Raw genomic sequence first — 24,710 nt, 5'->3', positions numbered from 1 at the left:
CATGTGGAATGCAGATTTGTTGACCACGCTACGAGGAGATGCCATCCAAGTTTTTGCCCATTAATATGATTTTACAGTTACTGATTCTTCTCTGATTTGGTTTTGACTTTCATTCATGTAATAACAGAGTGGGGGGGAGGGGGAGGGGGGGATCATATGTGCCTTGTTTTACTTGATTTTTTATGTGCTACTGCCCTCTGTAGGTAGGAGAAGTGACATACAGCTAAAAGATCATATACGGACCAATGACCTCTCATGAAATTTAGGTTAACCTGACTTCTAAACAAAACCACAATTTAGGACTTAATGTATAAAGAATGTATATGCAGTATCCAGCCAGTCTTTATCAATGATTTAATGTGAGTCCATGTTTACTTTAGGTTCAGTGGCACAGAGGAGTTACAGAAGGTATTTTTAGCTTTCTGTCTGTTTCTGCTTCCTCTTTTTACCTCACAATGTAATTTACATGTTTGTCTGTTTTTTTTTTTTCAACTTCCCGCAAAGGGTTATAATTTCAACAGCTTTCATCACTGCTGTCACATTAGCTGTGCTCTCTATTCAGACTTTCTACACGGACTCAGAAACATACAGAGGTAGGCTACGTTTTGCTTCTGGTCAGAGCCACTTTGTTTCGCTATCTATATTGATGCTGATATAAGACCTGTGAAGTATCTATTGCTTATTTAAATAAGTCTACAGACGTGACTTGTGTAAATATACTTTCTGTTGTCTTGAGATTCATAAATGTTTCTCTGTGTGAGTGTGTAAGGCTTCAATGTTTTACACACATTTTAATACGAGTAACAGTAATAAATAAAACTTTTATACAAAAAGATGCAAAACAATGTACTTCACAGAAGACAAAAAATACACATACAAAGATAGATGCAAAAATAGGAACATTAAAAACAACACAGAGATGATCTTTAAGCTATTCAATCACCAATTTCTGAAATTAAATTTACAAAACTGTTGACAGGGCTGATGTCACCAGTTGAAGCAGAATAGAGCTACGTGCTGTCTGCACAGCAGTGGAAACATATTTCATTATTTGTGGATATTAGAACCTAATGGCAGCATGTACAGGCAGAAAAGAATGGGGCCCCAGGACTGAACCTCACACCACACGGAACATTTACTCTTTCTGAACATAACTCCCCAAAGGAAACAATGTAGTCCAGATTGAATTATTTTCACATAGAGATATACTGTAGTGTTGGAGCCCCTAAAGTCAGACAGCTGAAGATGAACCATTTTCTTAAGCATTTTGCTCAAAACCACGGAGCTGGAAAAATTAAAGTCATTAATGTTTCTGGCATTTGGAGTGCTTTTCTTCAAAAGTGGCCATAGCAAAGCAGACTGTAGAGAGAGGATGATAATGTACACTACTGTAGTTCTGCTGACAAGCACTCAAAGACTGCCATAACGGACGCGTTCTTAAAATAAAGTGCCCAAATAAACATTGCAATAGGTTTTTCTTGCCATAATTATTCCTCCTCTTCATACTGGCCATTAGAAGATCCCTTTATGCACTCAACAATGTAAGTGATGGGGGCCAAAATCCACAAGCCTCCCTCTGTACAAAAATGTATTTAAAAGTTTATCTGAAGCAAATATGAAGTGCCAGCCATCCAAATGAGTCAAGTCTAGTAGATATCTTTCGACATTACAGTCTTTTTAGTGCCAAAGTCCCTCCTTTTGTTACTATACTTCCATCACAGCTCAACACGGAAACACTGAATGAGGAAACACAAAGAGGTAATTTGATGCTAAAAAGACTGTAAATGTGGCAGATATCCACTTGATTTGACTAACTCAGACTGCTGGAGCCTCATATAAGCTTCAGATCAACTTTTTAAATGCATCTTTTTACAAAATGACTACTATGGCATGAGGTCATGGCCTGTGGATTTTGGCCCCCATCACTAACATTGAAAGTGCATTTGAAGGGGATCTTTTAATAGCCAGTATGAACAGGAGGAATGATTACAGTGATGAAAACCTCTTTCAGTCTTCATATGAGCATCTGACTGTTGTTTTAAGACAGACTTGAAAAATTGTGAACCTATATCTTTTGAGAAAGCTGCTATGGCATGAGGTCAAGGGCACATGTAGTAGACTTAAGAGAATATGCTACACTGTTGAGCAAATCAACATCAACTACATTACAACAAATACTTTTTTTTTTTTTTAAATTAATGCAGGATTCCTGTGAAATATAGATATAAAGTAATCTGCCACGTTAGAGTTAAGAAAATGGTGTCTGTTTCCTTTCCTGGTTACTATCAGAAAGTAGTGACACACAGAAGAATATGCAAAAAAGAACAGCATCAGCGCAAGAGTTGTGGATCGCCTATGTGCTCAGTCTACTAATAGAAACATTGAGAAGCTGATTGAAGTCTGTAGAATATGAAAGCTAAAGCAGTCCCAAAGTCACAGAATCTGTCGCACCATCAACATCAACATGAACAAAATCACCCAGTTTTAGAATTCTGTCATAACACTGCAGTGAATGGTTGATAAAAGCTCTGAATACAAAGAATACAGGGCTGTGCTCGAGGGACATGTATGTAGACTGTAATAGCAACACTAGGATTACTTCTCACTGAAACAGCATGATATCAATAGAGGAGAAACTACCAAATGTCAGTGCTTTATGATTAAGGAAAGAAAGAACTCCCTCACTCTGACTCGCTTACTGCTGGAATATTTTATTAGCTTACAACGATTTAGTCTGTTTGACCTTCATCACTTAAGATCCAGTGTCTAATCAGATTAAATGTCTATTTCTCTGCCATTCAATAAAAAAAATGTTTTTTTGCTCTAAATGAATTCTCTGTATGTGTGGTGACATTAAACAGGATGAAGTGGTGGTTCCTCTGCTGGCTAATCCTGTCTTTGGTGTCTCAGACCCTTGAAAATAATCAACAGCATGGTTCTAGCATATTTGAGGACTACAATTGTGAACACCCAAGTGAGGGACATTAATGTGCATTTTTTTGGAATTATGCTATTTGTGTCTATCTTAAAAATCAAGAAATCTTTAATTTATTATACAGGTATTGAAGATATCAAGTCTTACATGACAGAAGTAACAGACATTATCCAAGAAGGGGACGTCAACAGAAGTATCGAGTAAACATTTTAAAGATGCTATATACAATAAAACACCTTTTATATCTGTTGCGATATTTATGATCTGATGAAATTTTAAGTTAAGGCATTGTGTGGCACAGGATTTATGATCAGGAAAACGACAGCACACAGATGTATGTTAATACTTTCTTGTCTTTTCCCACAAGAGCCACGGAATCGTTTGAAAAGTGTTTAGAGAATACAGAGATTAATAAGACTACATCCATATCCAGAGGTCGTTTTACAGCTGTCCTCTACAAACCCACAGACAGCTTCAACAGCCTCAATATTTATGCCAATGAGACTAAGGTAAGGCTATATTTAAAGCCTCCATCCTTAAAAAAAATTGTTTTGCTCATTGTTACTTTACTTAGATGTTTGAGCTTCACTGTGCAGAATGATGTATGTGCAGAGTTTGACAGTAAAATACTGTTTTCATATTCATCTACTAAAGAGCAAAAGTTAATTTGTACCGACCTTAAATCTGACTTTAAGATGTGCACCTACAAGCAGGATTTGGTGACATCACAACTAGACTAGAATCATGGTCGGGTATACAACTAACACAAGTGTGATGTGGAAACTTGAAGCCTCCAGTATACATACTCTGAGAACTGTGAAATGCAGGCTGGCAGGACAATGCTATATGAACAAGATATCTTCCTCAAATATACATTTTTTTGGAGTGGTTGAGTATATCTGAAGTATTGAATGCTCTCATGTAGAATCACCAACATTATTTTTACACCAATAACTAATCATTACCAGGACTACACAACTACTACACAATTACATCATATTACTTTTCATACTAAATAGTTGTATGTGCGACCCTTCCACAGGGAGGTTGTCAGAGGTAAGTGTCAGCTGTAGAACAGTGACTTCTGCTTCTACTTCTGCAAGCTGAATCTTTGAACCCAGACCTTCTGACTGTAACCTTGTTTGCAAATTCAAATTCTTTACCCAATGTTGATGTGCGATGCAAATGTAGCTGTGAGAGTTGCGTCATTCTATGACGAATATTTACATGCAATCGTTCACTTCCTGTTTTTGGCTCTGTGTCTCTGATATATAGGCACTGACAGAGACGGCTGTCACCAACAGCACAGTGAGTGTTCAGCTGCCGAGTGAGTTGGACATTAAATCACGCAACACGGTTGTGTTCTGCATGATTACCTGCCCTGAAAAAATGGGGGTCAGTGACTACACTTTTTTAAATGTAAAATAGAGTAGAAAAAATAATCTGAGGGGCTACAGTCTATATATATAAATTCTACATTTACGAAGTTTATACATTTTGAGATTTTGTTGACATTGTCAGAAAGGTGATAATTCTACTTTGTTTAGTGGTGGTGGGTGGTGGTGGTGTACTGGAGTGCGTTATATTGAATTGTGTTCCTAATATTTTGTCCACTCGATTAACATACATGAGGGAGGCAAAATATTAGGAACACAATTCAATATAATGCACTCTAGTTCACCACCACCACTAAACAAAGTAGAATTATCACCTTCCTGACAATGTCAACAACATCTGAAGATGTATAAGCTTCTTAAATGTAGAATTTATAGCAGAGCTGTTGTATTGGATTGCATTAGATTGCACAGGTGTTCCTAATTAAGTGGCCAGTGACTGTATATATATATTCATTTTGTACTGTATCCCATCTGCATGATTTAGGTCCAATTAGGATTCATAAAAAATCTTTAGATTTTTTTAAATTCACACATTTTAAATTCCTCATTTCATAGACATCCACTTTTTTTCACGCTCATATAAAAGTTTTTGATAAGTGGGTTAAACAGCAATTTATTTGAAAGCTGCCTGATCTCTTGAGTTAAACTGCACACACAATCAAGCTAGTGAGTAAAATGTTATCATAACAAACAGGAGTAATGGTCAAAATGTATATGTTTACATTACTGCTGCCTATTTTCAAATCATACTTACAGGCACCCATTGGTTTCCATTCATTTTAGTATAATGTGAATACCATTGTGCACATTGTGTTATTTATTTTTGTCAAAGAACCATTTTAGGTGTATCATATTATTACAGTTACAAGCAGGGACCATTTTAAACCAAAATGGTCGATTAATGAGACAAATTAATTTGTAGTATGGGTACGTCGATAAACTACAACAACAATTTAATAAAATGCCAAAACATGCATTGGACAGCTCCTGTAAGATTGGTGCTATCTGGCAGTCTAAGAGAAGCACTGGATGGCTTTTTCCTTAATCACAGTCAAGATACTTCAAGTAATGACAACATTTTGCCTAATAATTGTCTTGGATAAATTGTCAAACTAATGGATTGAATGTGTGTTATACTGTAGGGCAAAAAGGGTGAGCTGTATGAGGGGAGACTGGTTGGCCTGAGTGTGCGGGAGAAGAATATTTCGGGACTACACGAGCGTGTCAACATCACCATGAATCTTACTAAGGGTGTAAACGTAACTAAAACTTCATTATACTTATCATTTGCTATAACCTTACCTTCTGTAACCTTGTGTTATCATCAACTCATACATAAATTTGTGTCTTTCGCACAGTTCATGTTAGTTAAAATCATGAAAATATGTCTATAAACTTGATGTAAACTTGGTATATTGCTGCATCACAGGAGACTGAAAACCCCATTTGTATGTTCCTTAATTTTTCAACAAAGGGTGAGTAACTAAATATCACATCTATGGAAATAATGTTGTATTTTTTGTGGTTTTGTGGTCTCTGCAAAGCAAGTTAATTCAAATATGATAGTAACATTTGTGTAATGGATCAACGTGTACATCTGTTTTTTTGTCTGACTTATCAGACTACAGCGACTCTGGCTGCCGAACACTGTGGGAACGTGGTCAGAGTCACATCACCTGCTCCTGTAACCACCTCACATACTTTGCCGTGCTCCTGGTAGGAATGGCCTTTTTCATCATATGAAGTTTAACTATAGAGAGATAATCACAGCAGAGTAGTTGGAAGCTTATTGAGACTGCACATACAGTAGGAAAGCATCTGAAACTGTTTTATATGTTTCCATCCATGTAGGGCTGCAACTAAGAATTCATTTCATTATCAATTAATCTGTCGATTACTTTTTTAATTAACTGATAAATGTCAAAAAATAAAAATGCCAGAAAATAGTTACAAAATACCCATGACATTTTTTCTGACCAACAATTTAAAACCCAAATATATTCAGTTTACAGCGAAATACAACAGAGAACATCCCCAAATCCTCAAATTGGAAATTAGGGAATTCCGGGCAGTTTTGCTGCCTAAGCAATTATGAAAATAGTTTCCAGGTTATTTTCCTAAATAACTACAGTATACAGCCTATGACTGCCATGACTTGCCAAACATGACACAAATGTAAAATAAATAAATACAAGCCATACTGATTTCAAGTAAATGTACCAATATCCAAAATTTAAAAAAAAAAAAACTTACATAAAATTACAAACATATTATCAGCAAAATATTCTGGAATACTGAAGTAAAAGTATCAAAAGTAGAAGTAATCAGATGCACAAAGGTGTTTTGTTATTCTATTTATTCTATTATGGGATTATTATTACCAATCCTTAATATGTAAGAAGCAATTGAATGTTAAAGCCAGTGGAAGTGGAGCCAATTTTAGCTTCGGCATGTACTTTTAGGGAGCATGAATAAAATTGTATTTTAAAAGTCTCTTGTAAATCCTAATCAGTAGTTGTCAATACATACATTCCTTTACATTTAGTTGTCAGTATTGGAGTACCGTATTTCCTGAAATATAGTTGAGTAGAAGAAGTGTATAATATAAGTAGTATAAGTCACTAAATGTGATTATAGAAATGTGTATATCAAGAGAAGAATCTTGTGTATTTCCTTCACAGGTTTCAGCTTCCACCTCACCTGCAGACAAGAAGGCCCTGGGCTACATCACTCTAATTGGTTGCAGCATTTCGCTCGTTGCCCTCGTCATCACCGTTGTGCTCTTCTTCTCAAAAAGGTTGTTTATTCATCCCTGGTGGATGGCACCCATCTCAGCTTTGTCCTTTATCCCTCCCTTGTTTGACTCTTTTCCACTATTTTCTTCTATATCCAGGTATTGCTTAATTTCTCTTTTCTTTATGACTTTTATCACAATATTATTGCATGCAATTTCTTCTTCTTGAATATTATCCCTCCTTTTTTTCTCTTTCATCCATCCCTCCATCCTACCTCCAGTCTGTATGACCTTATTTTCAATAGAATACTTCTGTCCTTCCTTCTTTACTTCCTTGACATACCCATGAAATCTGCTCATTTTTAGCAAATAACACAGGCCAATTGTCCTCTGTCTGACAGAAAGGCCCGTTCAGATGTCTCTATGAAGGTCCACATCAACCTCGCCATTGCCCTGATCCTCCTCAACCTGCACTTCCTCCCCAGTAAAACAGTGGCAGCACTGTCTTCCAGTGGGTTTTGTCTTTACATGGCACTTTGCCTTCACTACTCCTTGTTGGCCACCTTCAGCTGGATGGCTGTGGAGGGCTTCCACCTCTACCTTCTCTTAGTCAGAGTCTTCAACATCTACGTACAGAAATATCTGCTCAAACTCAGCTTGGTGGGCTGGGGTGAGTAAAGTCACATCATTTGAATAAAGCAAATATGTGGAGAAGGTTTTTTACTTTGTATGTAGTAACTTCTGCAGCACTGTGGTCAAATATTTAGTCTCCCTAATTTATATGGATGGGATATACAGAATATTAGACGCATCTCAGTATAATCTAAAAACACAAGCTACAGCCTCCAAAAATGACCATAAAATAAATGATCACATGAAAGGATCAATTCTTACCTCATTGTTGTGTTGTAGGTATTCCTGCAGTCATTGTGGCCCTGGTGGTCATCATAGACAGAGACGCTTATGGCCGTGTTCCTCTCGACTTCTCTGACCCCAACAGCACCAAAATGTAAGAGGGAGAAGGAACAAAAATTGCAAGCACATGCAAATAAGGCTAATAATTAACTGAGTGTTTCAATAAGTGTCTTGCATGTGCTGTATAAATATAACTATAAATATAACTTTTTAATTTATATTTGACTTCTCCCACTCCCTCTGTTTGTAGATGCTATATAGGCAATAACACAGTGAAGATGGTAACTACAGTGGGGGTGTACAGCTTGGTGTTTGTCTTTAACCTGATAATGTTAGTGGTGACAGTCAGACGTGTTGTCAGTCTTCGCCATCACAAAGAGGTACGGGCCAATCCTCACTCTTTGCACTTTGCTGTTCTTGTTTTGATGCACCTTCATGGTCACTGGATGTCATTCATGTCTTTTAAATTTGTTTAATATGTGCTCATTTAAATCATGGTTGTGCATACAGTCTGCATATGTGAACTACTGTCTCTCATGGAAAGCCCCCTAAAAAGTGATGCCATAATATTTATATTTATCATTTTAAATAAACTGGAAAAGATAAATGCGCTTCCACACAGCTGGATTTTTCTAGACTCGTTGGTGAAGTTCACTGGGCAATGATCTGTGATGAAAAGCAGTTTTGGTGTTTCTGATTGTCTATGACCTGCTAATGTGTCGTACTGCACTATATTTTGCAAGTTTGGGCAGATTCAACGTGACAGAACCAAGCGAGACATCTGCACCCTGCTGGGAGTCTCCGTTCTGCTTGGCATCACCTGGGGTCTGATCTTTTTCTCATTCGGCGACCTTACCACTCCTGGCCTCTACGCCTTCTCCATCCTGAACTCACTGCAAGGTCCGCACAGCCCGCTTCCTCATCTTCAACTCTATTCTGTGGTGATGTTACTGTGAACATGACAGAAAGGGTTATATGAGGCAAATCTGTAGAATACATTATGTATAAAAATGAGGGCAGTATATTCATGTTACATTCAAGAAGATTCAGGATGTGGTACATGCTTGTGTTACTTCCATCACTACTGATAGACACACATAACAAGTCTTTGCATTACTACACATGTGTTTGCACAATTTAACTTGGCTAAGATAATAAATGGCCAAAGTCTCTGGACTTTTAAGCATAACATTAACAGTTGATGATACCGATCTCTGTTGCACAATAAGGTTACACTGCTGTCAGGAAAAACTACATTTAAGCCATTCTCAGTGGTGGATGAAACAAGTACTTTTACCTTAATACATTTTACCTGTACATTTTGCTGCTAATACTTATTACTTACTTCTACTTAAGTGGGATTTTTCATACAGGGCTTTTATTTGTAATGGAGTATTTTTACATTCCTGTATTGATACTTTTCCTAAGTAAAGAATCTGAATACTTCCTCCACCACTGGCCATTTCACACTACAAATAGTGCAAAAGAGTAAAACACATGCTTGTTTACACAGGATTTTTACCTGACTATTTGTACACTGATAAACAGTAAGCTGAGACAGTTAGAATGTAGCGTTGTCCTGTCTGTTTTGTTATTCATCAGAGGCATTTGCATGATTTGCATGACCATCTCCCCCCTTCTCCTCTCTTAACACTCTCCATCTCGTTTTCTTTCCTTTGACTCTCGCAGGTTTCTTCATCTTCCTGTGGTTCGTGATGTCTTTGAGAAAGACTGAATACCCAGCTTCTAAAACAAGCAGTGAAACACGTGACACCAACAGCTAAGCCTAACACACTAAGATATTTGGTGTGCACGTGTGTGTGTGTGTCGGAGGGATTCATACTGGAATTATGTCACGTTTGGTGTTATTATTCACAATTACGATAGCGATGTAAAACACGCAGCAGGTAGTAATGTAATGTCACTCTAACATTAAAAGTTAACATTTTTAGTTATTTTGTTAAAGTTTTGTCATTACTATCATATCACACATCACATCTATGGGAAATTTTTTTTACTTCAACCAGCATGCAAACTCCTGACAGCAAAGCAAGAACTGAGCAACAGTCATTATGGATAAATACAATATGCATGATTGTAACCCTAGTTGTTGGAGTATGCGAGGAGCTCTCTATGAGGGATATACAAGCATATACTCTCAGACCCTCAGGGATGGAGTGTGAAATAGGTTTTCTCACTCCTCTAGGGAGAAGGTTGAAGCCTATCTCAGCATGAGGTGGATGAAAGTATATATGCAAACTCAAGTGTGTGAGACTAACAAGATAGTGATCAAACTTAAAGTGTCTCAATATTTGCAAGATTTGAAAAAAGTTACTTTAGAATTTAAAATTTTTATAAATACTGATTTGTGAAACTTTTTTCCCTAAGTGATCTATTTTGTAATATCTCGAATAAGATTTCTATCATGTATATATTTGATATTTTTTCAGTGCACCCTCTCTTACATGTCACTTTACATAAACAGTAACAAAGGGAGTATCTTTTGCATCTTTTAGTGGTTTTTCAAACCATGACGCTATTGCATATGATATCACATTTCTGTTGACATTTCTGGTTTACTGTGGCAGTGGAGTTTAGACTGTGACGTCAGTTTTCACCTTTTAAACAAGAAACAAACTCACCTAGATTAACTATGTTGACATGATAAAAAAAATTTTGCATAAAACAAATACTTCCAGCTGATGGAACACAGGAACGATTGTATTTTACTTTTAAGTTCCCAATTGTGAGGTTACTCAACCAGCACAGCTCAGGTTTGTCTGGTTCATCCTGTTCACTTCAGAGGTAAGAAGAGAAATTATTCATATATATGGAGCACTATTGTAAGTATTTAAATGTATTTTCCTAAGTGAAAGCACTAAGCATAAAGAGTGCTACAAAGTACTGAAAAGGCTTACATTTTGCAAACATTTTTTTTAGAATTACTTGTCCAGGTCTAAAGTATGGAGTATTTTTGATCAATTAAGATCAAAGTTGAACATTTTAATTAGTTTTACAGATTTAGAAGAAAGCATCAAATTCCCCTTTCGGTGGAACTGTATTACATTATTTTGTCTATTTGGCCTACAATTTGGTGAAACTTAAAAAGCCATGGAAAGAATTTCAAGATTTTTACTGAATTTTGAATGTTAGATTGTTGCTGTAGTATTAGCATGAGGAAAACTGACCCCATATTTGTCAATATATCTTGGGAATGGACTATGCTGCTATGGCCATGGGAAGGCTTGTTGTAAGAAGAGAGAGATTATAACAAGAAAGGAAGAAAAAAAACTTCTTAACAAGTAACTTATTGTAGTATTGAATGTTACTTTTTTCTATATACAGGACAGGAAAACTTGCTATTACATCAATATTTGGGAATTCGGGAGACTCATTTTTACAAAACACTTCATGTTCAGAAAAAAAATGTGTATCATTGTAATCAGAGGCAGTCATATAAGCAGCTTTGTTCTTTAGTCTTGTTTATCCAGTCTCACATTTAAAAGGTATCCTCTTTGGATGTAAATTGACTTGCAACAGAAGTACACTGAATGCATGTGAACTAAAATGTCACTTTATTCTTGCTTTTTATTTATTCCATCAGTCACACATTCAGAGGACGTACAATGGTTCCCGTACTTCTGTTACTTCTGCTGCCTAATGCGATGGTCAACCATGGTATGAATTGAACTGGATGGTATTTTGTTCACCAAAAAAACAGCAATGTATCTATTCAAAATAGATATATTTTATGTATTTCTACCTATTTTTGCTATCTGCCTAGCCTATGCAGTTGAAAACAGCAGTGAAACATCACCCAGTGGGTCATCTAGCACAGCAGTGAGGTAGTCTTCTGTAACACAACAGATCAGGCTGAGAGCTGGTTCTGTGGAGTTCAAAAAAGACAAAAAATAAGAGCTTGTAACTTGTGCTGCATCATCTACATACAATAGATCACGGCCAAATCATTGTAGTTTTTGATCTCCAATATACCTCAGCATCTTTCAGGTTTTCCCCAATCATACAGATAAGATGATAATAGTTGTGTTATTTTGCTTTTGTGTCCTTCATAAGCTCCCCTGAAACTGAAAGACAACAGCCTCAGGTATTAAAGGATAGGTTCACAACTTTTCAAGTGTGTCTTTAAACAACAGTCAGGTGTCCATATGAACAGTGAAAGAGGTTTTCATCACTATAATCATTCCTCCTGTTCATACTGGCTGTTAAAAGATCCCCTTCAAATGTGCTTTCATTGTAAGGGGGCCAAAATCAACAGTCATGACCTCATGCCATAACAGTCATTATGTATAAAGATGCATTCAAAAAGTTGATCTAAAGCTTATATGAGGCTTCAGCAGTCTGAGTTAGTCATATCAAGTGGACATCTGCCACATTTACAGTCTTTTTAGCATCAAATTCCCTCTTTGTGTTTCCTGGGACAGTGTTTCACTGTTGAGCTGCGGTGCAAGTATAGTAACAAAAAGGGCCCCACACCGATACTGGATTTTTGGGGCCGATGCCAACGCTGATATTAGAGAGTAAAACAATTTTATATATACATAGACACACATTTTTTGCAATGATCCCTCAAATGTGGTTATCAAACACTTGTGACAAAGATATGTAATGGAGGCAGGATATTTTACAGTTTAACAATAAACTTTATTGTTTAAAATGACATCAGTGCACTGAAGCAGTAAACTTTGCTGGGAATTTAATAATTATAAATAACTGCAAATAAAAAAAACACATAGAACAAAAACATATGTACATATATATTAAACTTGAGTTTATATATATATATATATATGTATAAATACACTTTGGCACTAAAAAGACTGTAATATTTAAAGATATCTACTGGATTTGACTTATTTGGATGGCTGAAGCTTCATATTAGCTTCAGATAAACTTTTAAATACACTGTTGCACAGAAGGAGGACTGTGGATTTTGTCCCACATCACTTACATTGTAAGTGCATTATGAAGGAATCTTCTAATGGTAACTATGAACAGGAGGAATGATTATGGCAAGAAAAACCTATTTCAATGTTCATTTGAGCTCCTGACTGTGGTTTTAAGACAGACTTAAGAAATTGAGCCCATCCTTTAAGTTACTTTTTATTGAGAAATAACAAAAAATAACATCATAGATTTTGGTTGACTCTTTCAGAAACCAAGTAGCACAGAGCTTCTAGTGCTCCAAAGTATTTCAAAGTACTGCATGTCAATTGGAAAAGTATCACTGGAAGAATATCACTGAGGACAGGTCCGGTTACGTGAAATGCATGATGGGTATATATCCCTGTTCCTTTGACTGCACAGTCAGCAAGCAAGACATGGTTCAATGGATCATCTGTTTGCCTTGAAACTAAGACAAAAGATCCCAAGGTGTTGTGTATAGCTCACAACAAAGTAAGTACACTCTCTCTGGAGCATACAGCTGAATCTGTACATACAGGCCTCTAAAACTGGGCAGCACCACAGTATGCCCACCCTGTCTCCTCAAACAGGACAGCTACATGTCTGCTTGCATTCAGGTGTAACAAGTGCTTTAATGTTGTAGTTGGTCAAGGTGGAGCTCATTTAAATGCTATATCTACAGCTGAGTAGTTTAATCAATAACAATGCACCATGTTTTATAAACTTATGTGTTTTATATGTAAAATCTCACTCTAAAATTAAATAGAGTAACTATAGCTGACAAAAAGATGTAGTGGAGTAAAAAAATACAGCATTCCACTCTGAGATGAGGTGGAGTACAAGTATAAAGTATCTCAAAACTGTGCTGGTAACAGTTTACAATACGGTACACAAGATTGTCTGAAGTTACTAAGGATTTAGAATTATATAATAGATCAATTATTAATAAGTACTTCCCTAATAGCTCAGAAATTACAGATATTTATGAACTGATAATTACCAAATGATTCATTGATATAGTATCTTCCTGTCTGTTCTCTAGTAACTCATCATTATCTACTATATAGTCCTCTATTCTGCGTTATTAGGGATATTAATGATTCATCCGTTAATTACAGTACAGTACTCAATTAATGTACTTTCCACCACTGGTAGATGTACAGTATATACTAGTGGTTGTAGTAGTGGAAGTAATGGTAAACATAGCAGTGAAAGGAGGTAATGAGTTATTACATAATGCTAGAATTACAATGAAATTATGTCAAAGAACAAAACATAGTCATAGCAGTTGAGTGATATATATATATAGCATTATTAATATATATTTCTCCATATTTCTACTTGTTTTCATTTCTACCTCCACCCTTTAGTTCACCAGCTGCACAGGAACCAATCAGCCAGAGGATAGTGCTATTATAAGCAAGTTAACATTTAGGCCAATATCTTCTCAGTTATATTGTATAGGCAACAAAATATAACAGCATGGTATGAAAGAAATACAAATCATCATCATCATCATCAAATGCATCCACTCTAGATAACATCTACTCTAACAGAGTTGATGGTCATAGTCATGATGTTAAAATTAGCAGTAGTTAATATTGTGCAAGTTTCCTGTTTGACATTGCTGCTTTCACATTCTTCTGCAGTACAGAAAGAGAGATTATCTATAACATCATGCCAATGTTCAAACTGGAGAATGGCAGCTCTGTGAACTCCAGCCTGAAGGCCTTGTCTCTGAATGTAGTCAACATCAGTGAGACTCACCTCAACTCTACAGGAAACAACTCCAGGATCCAGATAGAAGCTCCACAGGTGCACAAACTGTGATAAAGGCAGATGTAACAGTGATGACAGATGATAGACAACATGTTGAGAAATATAACAGTGCCTTATCACACCTGCTTTTAGTCAGTGTCTGCTGTGCTCATAAATACTGACAGGTTTGATTATGACATAGTGAGCCATAATACTGATTACATTGCGTGTGTGTGTGTGTGTGTGTGTGTGTGTGTGTGTGTGTGTGTGTGTGTGTGTGTGTGTGTGTGTGTGACTGTCTGTCCTTGCTTGACATCAACTTGTAACATCCACTGTTAGCTGCTGCCTCAGAACCAGTCATTTGTCCCCAAGATTTGGCTGCCTGTGGACGGCCTGTGCACCATCCCGTAGCACAAGTTTCCTTCACCGACCTATGAGCACTATTGAATATTGTAGCATACATGTGCTTTTGATTACATTCTAATAAATCCATATAGAAGAATGATCAAGTGTTAGTGTTTGCAAATAGTTTTTGTAACAACCTGTGAAATCATATATGTAAATGAGAATTCAGATGATACATTAAAGAGTGAGTAAATAACCAAGTGTGAATTTCATTTTCTTATGTATGTTGCAAACTGGAAAACATTATGAAATGCATGTTTGAGTTCTGCTTCTGCAGCAAGAGGTAAGCGTCACAACATGTTAGACATTATACATCAAATGACTTTTGTTTGAACTTGCATCTATGGGAAAATAGTAACATTGAAAATATTTCAATATGTCCAGTACTTTGGTTTATGACCAAATACTGCAAAATAACCATTCCCATCAGCCTCAGTTGTAATTTGTGTTTAGTGCTAATTAGCAAATGACATCAAAGCATGCTAACATACTAAACTGAGATGACTGAGAATATTGACTATGCCAGCTTACCATCAGCATGTCAGCTTTGTCATTGTGAGCATGTTAGCACCATTGTGTCTATAGCACCTCAGAAAGCTCCTAGCATAGCTGTAGTCTTGTTTCTATGAACAACTTGAATGCTGACTGTGAATTACCTGGCGTTACAGTGTTCCTTGCTGAAGATAAGTTTTTTGCTGTCAATGATAATTCTTTAAAATAATTAAATAGTGATTGCTTAGCTCAGTCCACCATGATTGAGATGAAGTTTCCATACTGAAATATAATACTGCAAAACAAGTTCAGGACAAAGGTGACACTCCAGTGGTAGAAAAAGGAAAAGAATCACCTCATTTCTTTTGTTATTTTGGTGAATTTTATTCACAACTGACAAAACTGTTGACCCATTTAATTAGTGCAGGAAACAAAAACAGTAAAATAAAATATAAAGAAAATTGAAAAGGAAAAAGTGTGAAAATGAGAATAACAACAATAAACAATAAAAGTCTTCCATGACTGTCTCCAAAGTGATATCCCCTGGACCAGGCAAGTCATACAGTAGATACTAAGCCGATACTCAGAAAACTCTTCTGTGTGAAGGGTAATATGCATCTTTTTGATTTCATGATTGAGCAAATTAATTGTTTCCCAGAAGTACTTTTATGTATCACCTATATCAACATTGTGTTTTTAATTCATCAAGAAGCCTAACAGCCTCATATCAAAAGAGTTTTATTACAAAGAATACATGAATCATATAGTTGTAATGCCATATAACCTCATGTTTTGCTGAAATATCAATATGTTGGTAGTGTTTTGAGGACAGAATTGTAATATGCTGAATAAAAGGCCATGATGTGCCAAACTTCAATCATTGGATGGTGAACTCAAGAGGTGAGGTGACAATCAGTCCTTATTGGTAAAACAAAATACTTGTTTACTGCTATAGTAATGTTCAAATTGTCATAAATTGGACATTAAAGCTTTTAAAACTTTACACAACATGCATGCAACAGACATGATACTATAAAGTCTAGCCTAGGTATTCTGATACTGTGATTTCCTTCTCACAGCATCAATGAATTCACCATTAACTATTCAGCTGAACAGTTTATGATGTTGTATATGGTATCATTGTAATCCTTGGCCATCAAAACATAGGGGTAGACATCACTTTTTCTGTGTTATCACGTTTGGTTCAGGTGATATGATGCAATATACATAATTAGGTTATGGAGGAAAGTAAACTGGTCGCCATGGCTCCATGCGATGGCTCCGTTTCTGAAAATGTTCAGGGCCCCAATCTGTACGAGTTTCATGCTTTTATGAAAAAGTGAACATATCACCTCAAATTTGGCACATATCACCTGGACTAAGCCAGATTTATATAAACTGCAGTGGGAAATTACAGGTTTTTGAAGAATAATTACAGTAAAGAGTTCTTTCACCTATTTCACATACATATAGAGTCTGGGATATTACAGTGTCCACATGCAGTCATCTCACAGGTCATGGAATCATTTCAGCTTTTGGCTATAACATTCCCACATATCATGCTAAATTATAATCCTACCACGTTAAAGTGATCTTCAGAACAAATTATGTTTTGTGTGAATATTTTTTATGTGTACTTGTGTTTTTTTAGGCTTAGGGGAGTCCTACTCATGAACACACTGTTTACATCCCATCCTCAGCTCTACAGAGGAGCAGAGGTACTGCTGGTGATCACTGTGCTCAACAGCACTTACTTCAAGGTCAGTGGCTTGCGAGAATCAAAGTTTCCTTCAAACTCAACAACAAAAAAGCTTGTTTGTCAGTATGTTCCAGAACTATCAAATGACCATTACAGAAATAATTCATATGACTGTTTCCTGATCTGCCACCTGGTTACGGTTAGGTTCAGTTAAGTTGGTTAAGTTTCGTTTTTTAGGCAGAAACACACCTTGGTTAAGTTTACGGAACAATTGTGGTCATGGTTAAAAGAAAGCATCACTGACTGTCAGTGGAATATAGGTCAGTGTCACCCGACCACCAACTCTGACGTCCCTCAGAGGTTTTCCTCAGAGGCTACAACAATGTCACGATACTTTGTCTTTCGCTATTAAAAACCAAAAGTCAAATGTTGCACAACCACAAGGAGTACTTGTCAGGTAAATGTGAACATGGATAATTTTAGCTGTCCTTGCTGTTGCTTTTCCTGTGTGGACAGTCTCAAGGACATTATTTGAAGCCACAGAATTAATACTAATCACGATTAAATATGGATAAATTGAATGAGGTGAATTAGGGAAGTATTCTCTAGCTTTGAGAAAACAAAGACCCTGATGTTTGCGACTCCTTCATGTTGGCTTCCTCCATGCAGCTCCCTCCAAGTTCTGGCAATCCTTGTACACATATTTTGAAACCTGATTTACCTCAAATTAACCTTTTCCTAGTACTCATGTCACGTGTCCTCTCTGTCTCTCTTTTCAGCTGAGTCTCCCGCGGGCAAAAGGACAAGGGAGAGCATTCACATCCAGCCAGCCTACCTTCAGGCAAGACACTGTTATGGGGGAGTCAGTGCTGGTAGTCAAGGCAGGGAACCTTCCAGTCAGAAACCTCTCACAACCCATCAAATTAACCTCCAAACACAACAAAGAGGGAAAATGACAAAACCAGTTGTGCTAGCATTACAAAAGTGTCACAATCTGCTTTCCTCTTATGTTTTTGTAATATATGTTTCAGGTGGAAAATGGGACTTGTGTGTTTTGGGAGGAGTCAGAGCTGGGTGATGGAACAGGTGGGTTACATACAGCAGATCAGTCTACAGTGAGATTCACCTCAATTTTTCTCTCAAATAAAAACATTAACTCTTTTATATGTGTCTGTGTGTTTTCAGGTCACTGGAGCACAGACGGTTGTCATACCACCTTCACTGAAACTGAGTGTATTTGTAGCTGCAACCATCTGAGTTTCTTTGCTGTGCTTGTGGTAAAACCTTTCAACAGAACATTTCCTCTCACTATCAGCTCTCTTACCAGCCACATCGCTACCTCATGTGCTGAATAATGTCCCTCCCATTAAAGGAAGCTTTCAGAAGCTTGCTGAGTTTTAAATAACTGAGTCTATAAAATAGCAGCCTCCCTCTCCAATGGAAAATGTAATTTGTTTATTCATAGTTGTTTCTGATAGTTTGAGCTAGAAATTTCTATCAAATTTCCGTAGCAATTGTTGTGTAATTTTACTTTTGATGGTAATATAGGAGTAGAAAAATTCACTTGCAAAAAGGGAACCATGTTGTACTTATATAGGGAACCGCCCTAGTGATAAGCTTTCTACTGTTTAGAGTCTGAGCTTGTCATAGAGACATAGAGTAGAACTGTACAGTTCTGCCGTGGAGTGAATGAACCTAAAAAATTGCCAATATTTTATATTGAAGACCCATCCGGCTTAATACAACTTAATACAATATTTCATGTTTATTGCATCTCTTCCTGTTCCAGAGGGCCCTAGCATCAGTGGATGTAAGAAATGTTGTGAACCTTGGCCATATCACCTACATTGGACCTGCACTCTCCGTCTTCTTCACAGCCAACAGCTTGATCATCTATATATGTCTACAGTGAGTTTTTTCTACATCCCTATTACTCAAGAGTGTAGAGAGGGCAGTGGTGCCTAAAGGTTAGCGAAAGTAAGCTTGTCACTAGAAGGTTATCGGTTCAATCCCCTGGACCGGCAGCATAAATCACGGTGGGGAAAGTGAAAAGCAGCACTTGCCCCTCCCTCATTACCATCACTGAGGTGCCCTTGAGCAAGACCCTTAACCCCAACTGCTCCAGTGGAGCTGCTCAGTGGCAGCAGATCAGACTGTGGTTGTACTGGGCAGCTTCCAGGTGTGAATGTGTAACTGTGTGAATGTGATCAGGGCATTCCTGAAAAAAAGAGCACTGCTCTCCTGAATAAACAAAGGTGAAAAAAAATCAAATGAAATATCATAAAATTGCCATGTTAAAAAGAGATTATTTTATGTTTTTAAAAAATGTGTTTCTTCCTTTTTGTCAAGTTTTACAATATATGACAAAAATATGACAAAAAAAGCAATATGTGTGAGTTAAGTGTGTGCAGTGTTTGAGTTACTACTGGACTGGTTTCACAAAGTAACTGCATTTCCTTCCTGTAAAGTATAATAACTCATTACATTATGTGCAAAAAATTATTACATTATGCACTCACCATTTTTATTACATTATTAGCAGATTATTACATTATGAGTTGTTTTTTTTTTTTTTTGTTTTTTTTTTACGTATTTTTATTACATTATGCACAGTTATTGCATTATGAGTTTCTACAGAGTCCACTAGAATTACTAGTCTCATCCTGCACCATATTTATATCAGCAAAGTAATGTGGTGGTCACACCACAACCTGACATTTGCTCATCGACATGAAATAGGTGGAGAGGGAAGCTTTGTGATGTAGAGGCTACTCATAGGGGTTGTTGGTGAACTGCTATAGCCCAGCAGGTCAGTCAAATTACGGTGACCAGACATCCAGTTTTGTCCAGAATTGTACCGGTTTCAAGCTGGGTGTCCTGAGTCCCGACAAATATCTGTAAAACACTAAAACGTCTTTGTTTTCAACATTCACTACCAAATTGTCCATCACAATTAAAATAATGATTATAATGTTATACTTGTTTTCAGTCCTTACATAGATGTTTATCATGTTTTGCCTTACTCATTGTTACCTAACCCAATATAAAAACATAAACAATGCACCAGGCATCTGAATTCAACATTTATTTGTCTGTATGTGTGTCAAGGCTGTTGCTAGCCTATGACACTTACGGCTCTTTCTGACATAATCAGTATGTTAAAGGTTAGCTGTCATGACGAAGAGAGAGTCAGTCTTTTCTGAAGACCCTTTAATTTTCATTAAAGTTGTTTCCTTCACAAACCTTGAATATTGAACGTGTTTATGAATAAAGTTTTAATAAAGCATTATACGACAATGGTCAAGTTTTGCTAATAGCAAATGTTTGTTTTTTTATAAAAAGAAATTACTTTGAATTATTCAGATGATACTTAAAAGAATTTTCATTTTTCCATGTGAGCTGCCAACTTTGAAACACAAGTGATGCAGATATACAGTATATAGACAGCAGTTCAGCAATGTCATCAGAAAAGGTTGCACAGTATGTAGGTGGGCCAGCTCTAGACATTTTGGTGCCCTAGGCAAGATTAGGATTTGGTGCCCCCCCCCCCCCATTATTCAATTAGGGGGAGCGAAGTTATGGTTTAGCTACCCCACTTTTTGTTTTTTTAAAAATAAACTTATCATCATACAGTCTCATCAATCAGGTGATTATATTTCAGCAGCCTATATCAATGATCATTTTTCTATTTTCAGAAACTGACAAAAACTAGTAATAAAAATTTGTTTGACATTTTCGGACCACCCTTTGAGTTGGTACAGTCCAAATTGTCTTATGTATTTGTGTGTAGACTTCTGCAAAATACTCTGTGTCAAAAAGGCCCTCTTCAGCAGCGACACTCTCACCATAACGTTCCCTCTCTGCCCCCTCGAAATCTGCGAGGCATCAGACGCTTTTCTGGATTAAGGACTTTGCTTTGTACTAACTGTCATCTAGTGTCAAGTGCGTCTAACGCAAGTGAGTGAGGTGCTTGAGAATGCTTGTTATAGTTGCTGTTGGTTAGTGAATTGTTTCTGTGTCAGCTGATCTAAAGAGGCTCATGTTCATGTGTTCTACTGACTGTGTAGCCTCATATTAGCAGCTACTGTTACTCACAGTTACCAGATGTTAATAGGCATCATGCCATAAGCATACTGTTAGGACTGTATGTTTGGGTTGTGTTGGTTTACTATATAACTGATAGAATAGAGGACTGAATTGCCACTTGTAGGTCAGCTCGTTAATTAACTGGGCATGCACAACACGTGCAGTTTAGCAGCTCGTTCAGCCTCCTGTATAGATGCCATGCATGTCTACTACTGGCCAATAGAGGTCGGTGTTGCACTGCTGATGGACATAAATCCACCGTTGAAGGGAATAGGCTGTTTCAGCCTCAGATATGCCTGTTTAATCCATGGCCACATTATCAGCTGTTTGCGCCATGTTATCTTGTACAGTGGAAATTTATACATTTGAGAAAATAATATACTTTACAATTTCTACATTAGCCTGTTATATTTTCATATGGATATCTGACATGTTTATTCTGACGTATAATGTTCATTTACACAGGACCACTGAGTCATCAGACTGTTGTACAAGGATTGTGGTTGTGATGTTGACAATAAATCCATAAAAATTCAAGACATCTGCGTGATTCTGATTGATCACCTGCAGCTGGTTCTGTGTGAACAGATCCAGCACATAGTCACAGCAGGGAAACTAGATCTTCCCCACACTCTGCTTCAGTTTCAGTTTTAGTCTGACTTTGGATGGAATTATTCTTAAATATTATGAGGCATCACTTCATTTAATGATTTCTAATCTGGCTGCGCTGCTCTGCGCTTTCATTATCATGATTATTCTCTCATTTTCTCATACAGGGTAAATGAGAGCTGCAAGTTTACAGTAAGGTCTAGTCCTTGAATGAAATGGGCCTTTTTAGTCCTGAGGAGCAAAAGTCACCTTCTGAGTTGTGCATTAAAATAGTCCTTGATTTGAGATAATGTAGGTTAAAATAATCTGCTTCTAAAGTTATGATTGTTCATTCCTGTATAACATTACAACTACATCAGCTACCACTAGAACCTGTGTGTGGGATTGGAATTAGATAGTGGTTGTGAGGCCATTTCATTCATCCAAACTGTTTGTATTTTGTTGCTGTTGTTAGACAGTGAAGATGCCTTGTGAGTATTGAGAATTGTAACCCTCAGGTTTAACATTGTTCAACCAGGTTTAATTATACAAATCATATCGTGATGTGTTGTAAGACTATTTCATATATATAAATTGTTTGTCCTTGTTTGACCTTGAGGATGGCCTAGTAGCCTGCAACCTACTAACATTTTAGGCTACATAATGTTTTTATGAATATAATTTCAAATATGAAATAGCACTTCTTCTGATAATCATTTCCTGTCCTGATCCACTCAATTATAAACTGTTCTTGATCCATTCCTGGTTTTCATAGCACCTTCAATCTAACTAATTTAGACTAGTGCAGGTTGCTGTTTCTTGACTTAATCCAAGAGGTTATGTAGTGCAGAAATGCAGGAAATTTGTTTTAAATTACAATTTTTTTCTGGGGGAGGACCCCAGACCCCCCTCCAATAACTTTCCAAGTTTGCTCCCCCATTTTAATACATAACCATTGGGCTTTCTTTTCTTCCTCCTCTTTTCTCTGTTTTCTTCCTTTCAAACCTGAAGGTATGGACTAGGGGTGTGCAGAGATCCCAGAGTTTGTATTTGTTGAGGCAGCAAAATTATTTGTATCTATATTTGTATTCCAATAAAAGTGGAAAGAGGCTTAAAAATCCTGTTTTTGTTTTTATGACGCTTTTAATTTTAGAAAATTAAAGTGTTACAGTAAGTGTTCATGAATAAACTAACTTACAAAGGAGGTTCCCACATCAGGTCTTGAACTGGAGTCTCCCAGATCATAGACAATTGCGCTGACTACTGAGCTAAAGCTTTGCTCATTGTCTCATGCAGACAGACCTTCACCTATTCATACACCCATAACACAGAGATGGCACACTGTGTAATGTGTAGGGAGGAACTTCAAAGGCAATTATTGCTTTGCACTTTTCATCATTGCCTATTTTTTATAACCTAACTTTGTGGAAAGGAGTAGGGGAACAACAGGTTTGGAGAGTCCCTTGGGAGCACTTTGCTTGTGTCAGTAGCTCAGCTTTATCTCTGAGGAACACTCCCAACAAATAATTTTTTAAATATTTGTATGAAACAAATATTCGTATAAAACCCACTGTCTGTGCTTTGCTGAATAATGTATTTGTATTCAGGCACACCCCTAGTATGGACCTTTTCATTGTGAAATAAAATGTGGATATGCCTCTTGACATCTCTTCATAGACTTGGGCTGTGATGCGCATCAAACAGTATCCCACCCCCCACTTCCAGTGCACATAGTACATCTGCAGGTCAGATGAAAAATTGTGAGGAACAGGGGTGCAAAGTGTATTTCTTTCTTTCTTTCTTTGTTCATTTGTTAACTCGGGAAAGGAAAGGAGGAAGGGCAACCAATGGCAATTTTGTTTTATTTATTTCTTTTTTTCCTTTGAGGGTAAACAGCGCCCACAAGACAAGGTGGCACCCTAAGTGACTGCCTATATGGCCTAAAATAAACCACAACTCCACCTCCTTTTTTATGCACGCTAGCTTCACTCAGAAAACTCAAGTTAGGAGGGGTTGACTCGATAAGAACAGCCGCACTGTTATCTCGGTCTAAACAAGTTTCAATTAAAAACGATTAAAAATGTTTTTCCTGTCAAAGACCTGACATTTAATAACACTACATTTAGTGTGTCAAAAGCATTATAAGCCAAATTTTTTGGGACAGTGGCTGATGAAGAATGGATGCTAAAATTGATACATTTGCAGAATTGGTTGAGTGCTTCCTGTTTGTTAGCAGTTTCAGCATTCCTTTTCTATTACCTATCAAGACAGGAATTGAGGAAGCTATCGGCACACTGGGCCACAGTTTGTCCTGGGAAGAGTCGTGAGTGCCATTAGCCTTGCAGCCTGTACCCAGCACATATCAGTTAGATATACTGTACTGCTCTCCACCATTTCAGACAGAGCACTGCCCAGTCTGACAAACTGCAGTCTGCCTGTCAGGTAATTGGTAATCCAGGATGGTGGACATGTCTACCCACATCGCTTGCAGCTTCTGTCTCAGTAGAAGTGGCTGGATGGGGATACTGTTGAATACACTGGAGAAAATTAAGAATGTGATTCTCACAGTGCAACCAGTTATATCCAGATACAAGTGAGCACGCTGCAGCAGGTAGATGGTGGCATTGTCCACTCCCAAATGAGGTTGGTTGGACAACTGACTGGCTGGCTGGAAACCAGTGATGATGTCATCTATGGTCTAAGGTGGGCCAAGGCCAGCCTCTCCAGTACTTTCATCACATGAACAGGCAGGACAGGTCATTTTGTCATTGTAACTCT

The 24,710-nt window shown here is 37.2% G+C and overlaps 1 protein-coding gene and 1 long non-coding RNA gene across 2 annotated transcripts; both read left to right on the top strand.

The window, feature by feature from the left end:
- Nucleotides 1–214: 214 nt before the first annotated feature.
- LOC137187379 (adhesion G-protein coupled receptor G2-like) lies at nt 215–9,936 on the top strand. The gene is made up of 14 exons (XM_067596230.1): nt 215–593; nt 2,862–2,974; nt 3,060–3,135; nt 3,303–3,444; nt 4,211–4,330; nt 5,475–5,591; nt 5,762–5,807; nt 5,954–6,048; nt 7,014–7,129; nt 7,468–7,736; nt 7,979–8,075; nt 8,232–8,361; nt 8,725–8,881; nt 9,671–9,936. The coding sequence occupies exons 2-14, from the start codon at nt 2,863–2,865 to the stop codon at nt 9,763–9,765; spliced, it is 1,572 nt and encodes a 523-aa protein (XP_067452331.1). The 5' UTR covers nt 215–593; nt 2,862; the 3' UTR covers nt 9,766–9,936.
- An 8,351-nt stretch (nt 9,937–18,287) lies between these two features.
- On the top strand, nt 18,288–20,702 carry LOC137189598 (uncharacterized). The gene is made up of 3 exons (XR_010929671.1): nt 18,288–18,344; nt 18,444–18,535; nt 19,048–20,702. It is a non-coding gene; the product is annotated as an uncharacterized lncRNA (long non-coding RNA).
- The last annotated feature ends 4,008 nt before the right edge of the window (nt 20,703–24,710 follow it).

This window comes from Thunnus thynnus, chromosome 1, assembly GCF_963924715.1.
Source record: "Thunnus thynnus chromosome 1, fThuThy2.1, whole genome shotgun sequence".
NCBI classification, from domain to species: domain Eukaryota; kingdom Metazoa; phylum Chordata; class Actinopteri; order Scombriformes; family Scombridae; genus Thunnus; species Thunnus thynnus.
Note: the sequence above shows the minus strand (reverse complement) of the source record. Positions and strands in the feature narration are given on the sequence as shown.

Coding starts and splice junctions, on each gene's coding strand:
- LOC137187379 (XM_067596230.1), top strand. CDS start 2,863: ATGAAGTGGTGGTTCCTCTGCTGGCTAATCCTGTCTTTGGTGTCTCAG. Junction 6,049..7,013: donor CATACTTTGCCGTGCTCCTG/GTAGGAATGGCC, acceptor TTTCCTTCACAG/GTTTCAGCTTCCACCTCACC. Junction 8,882..9,670: donor CATCCTGAACTCACTGCAAG/GTCCGCACAGCC, acceptor TGACTCTCGCAG/GTTTCTTCATCTTCCTGTGG.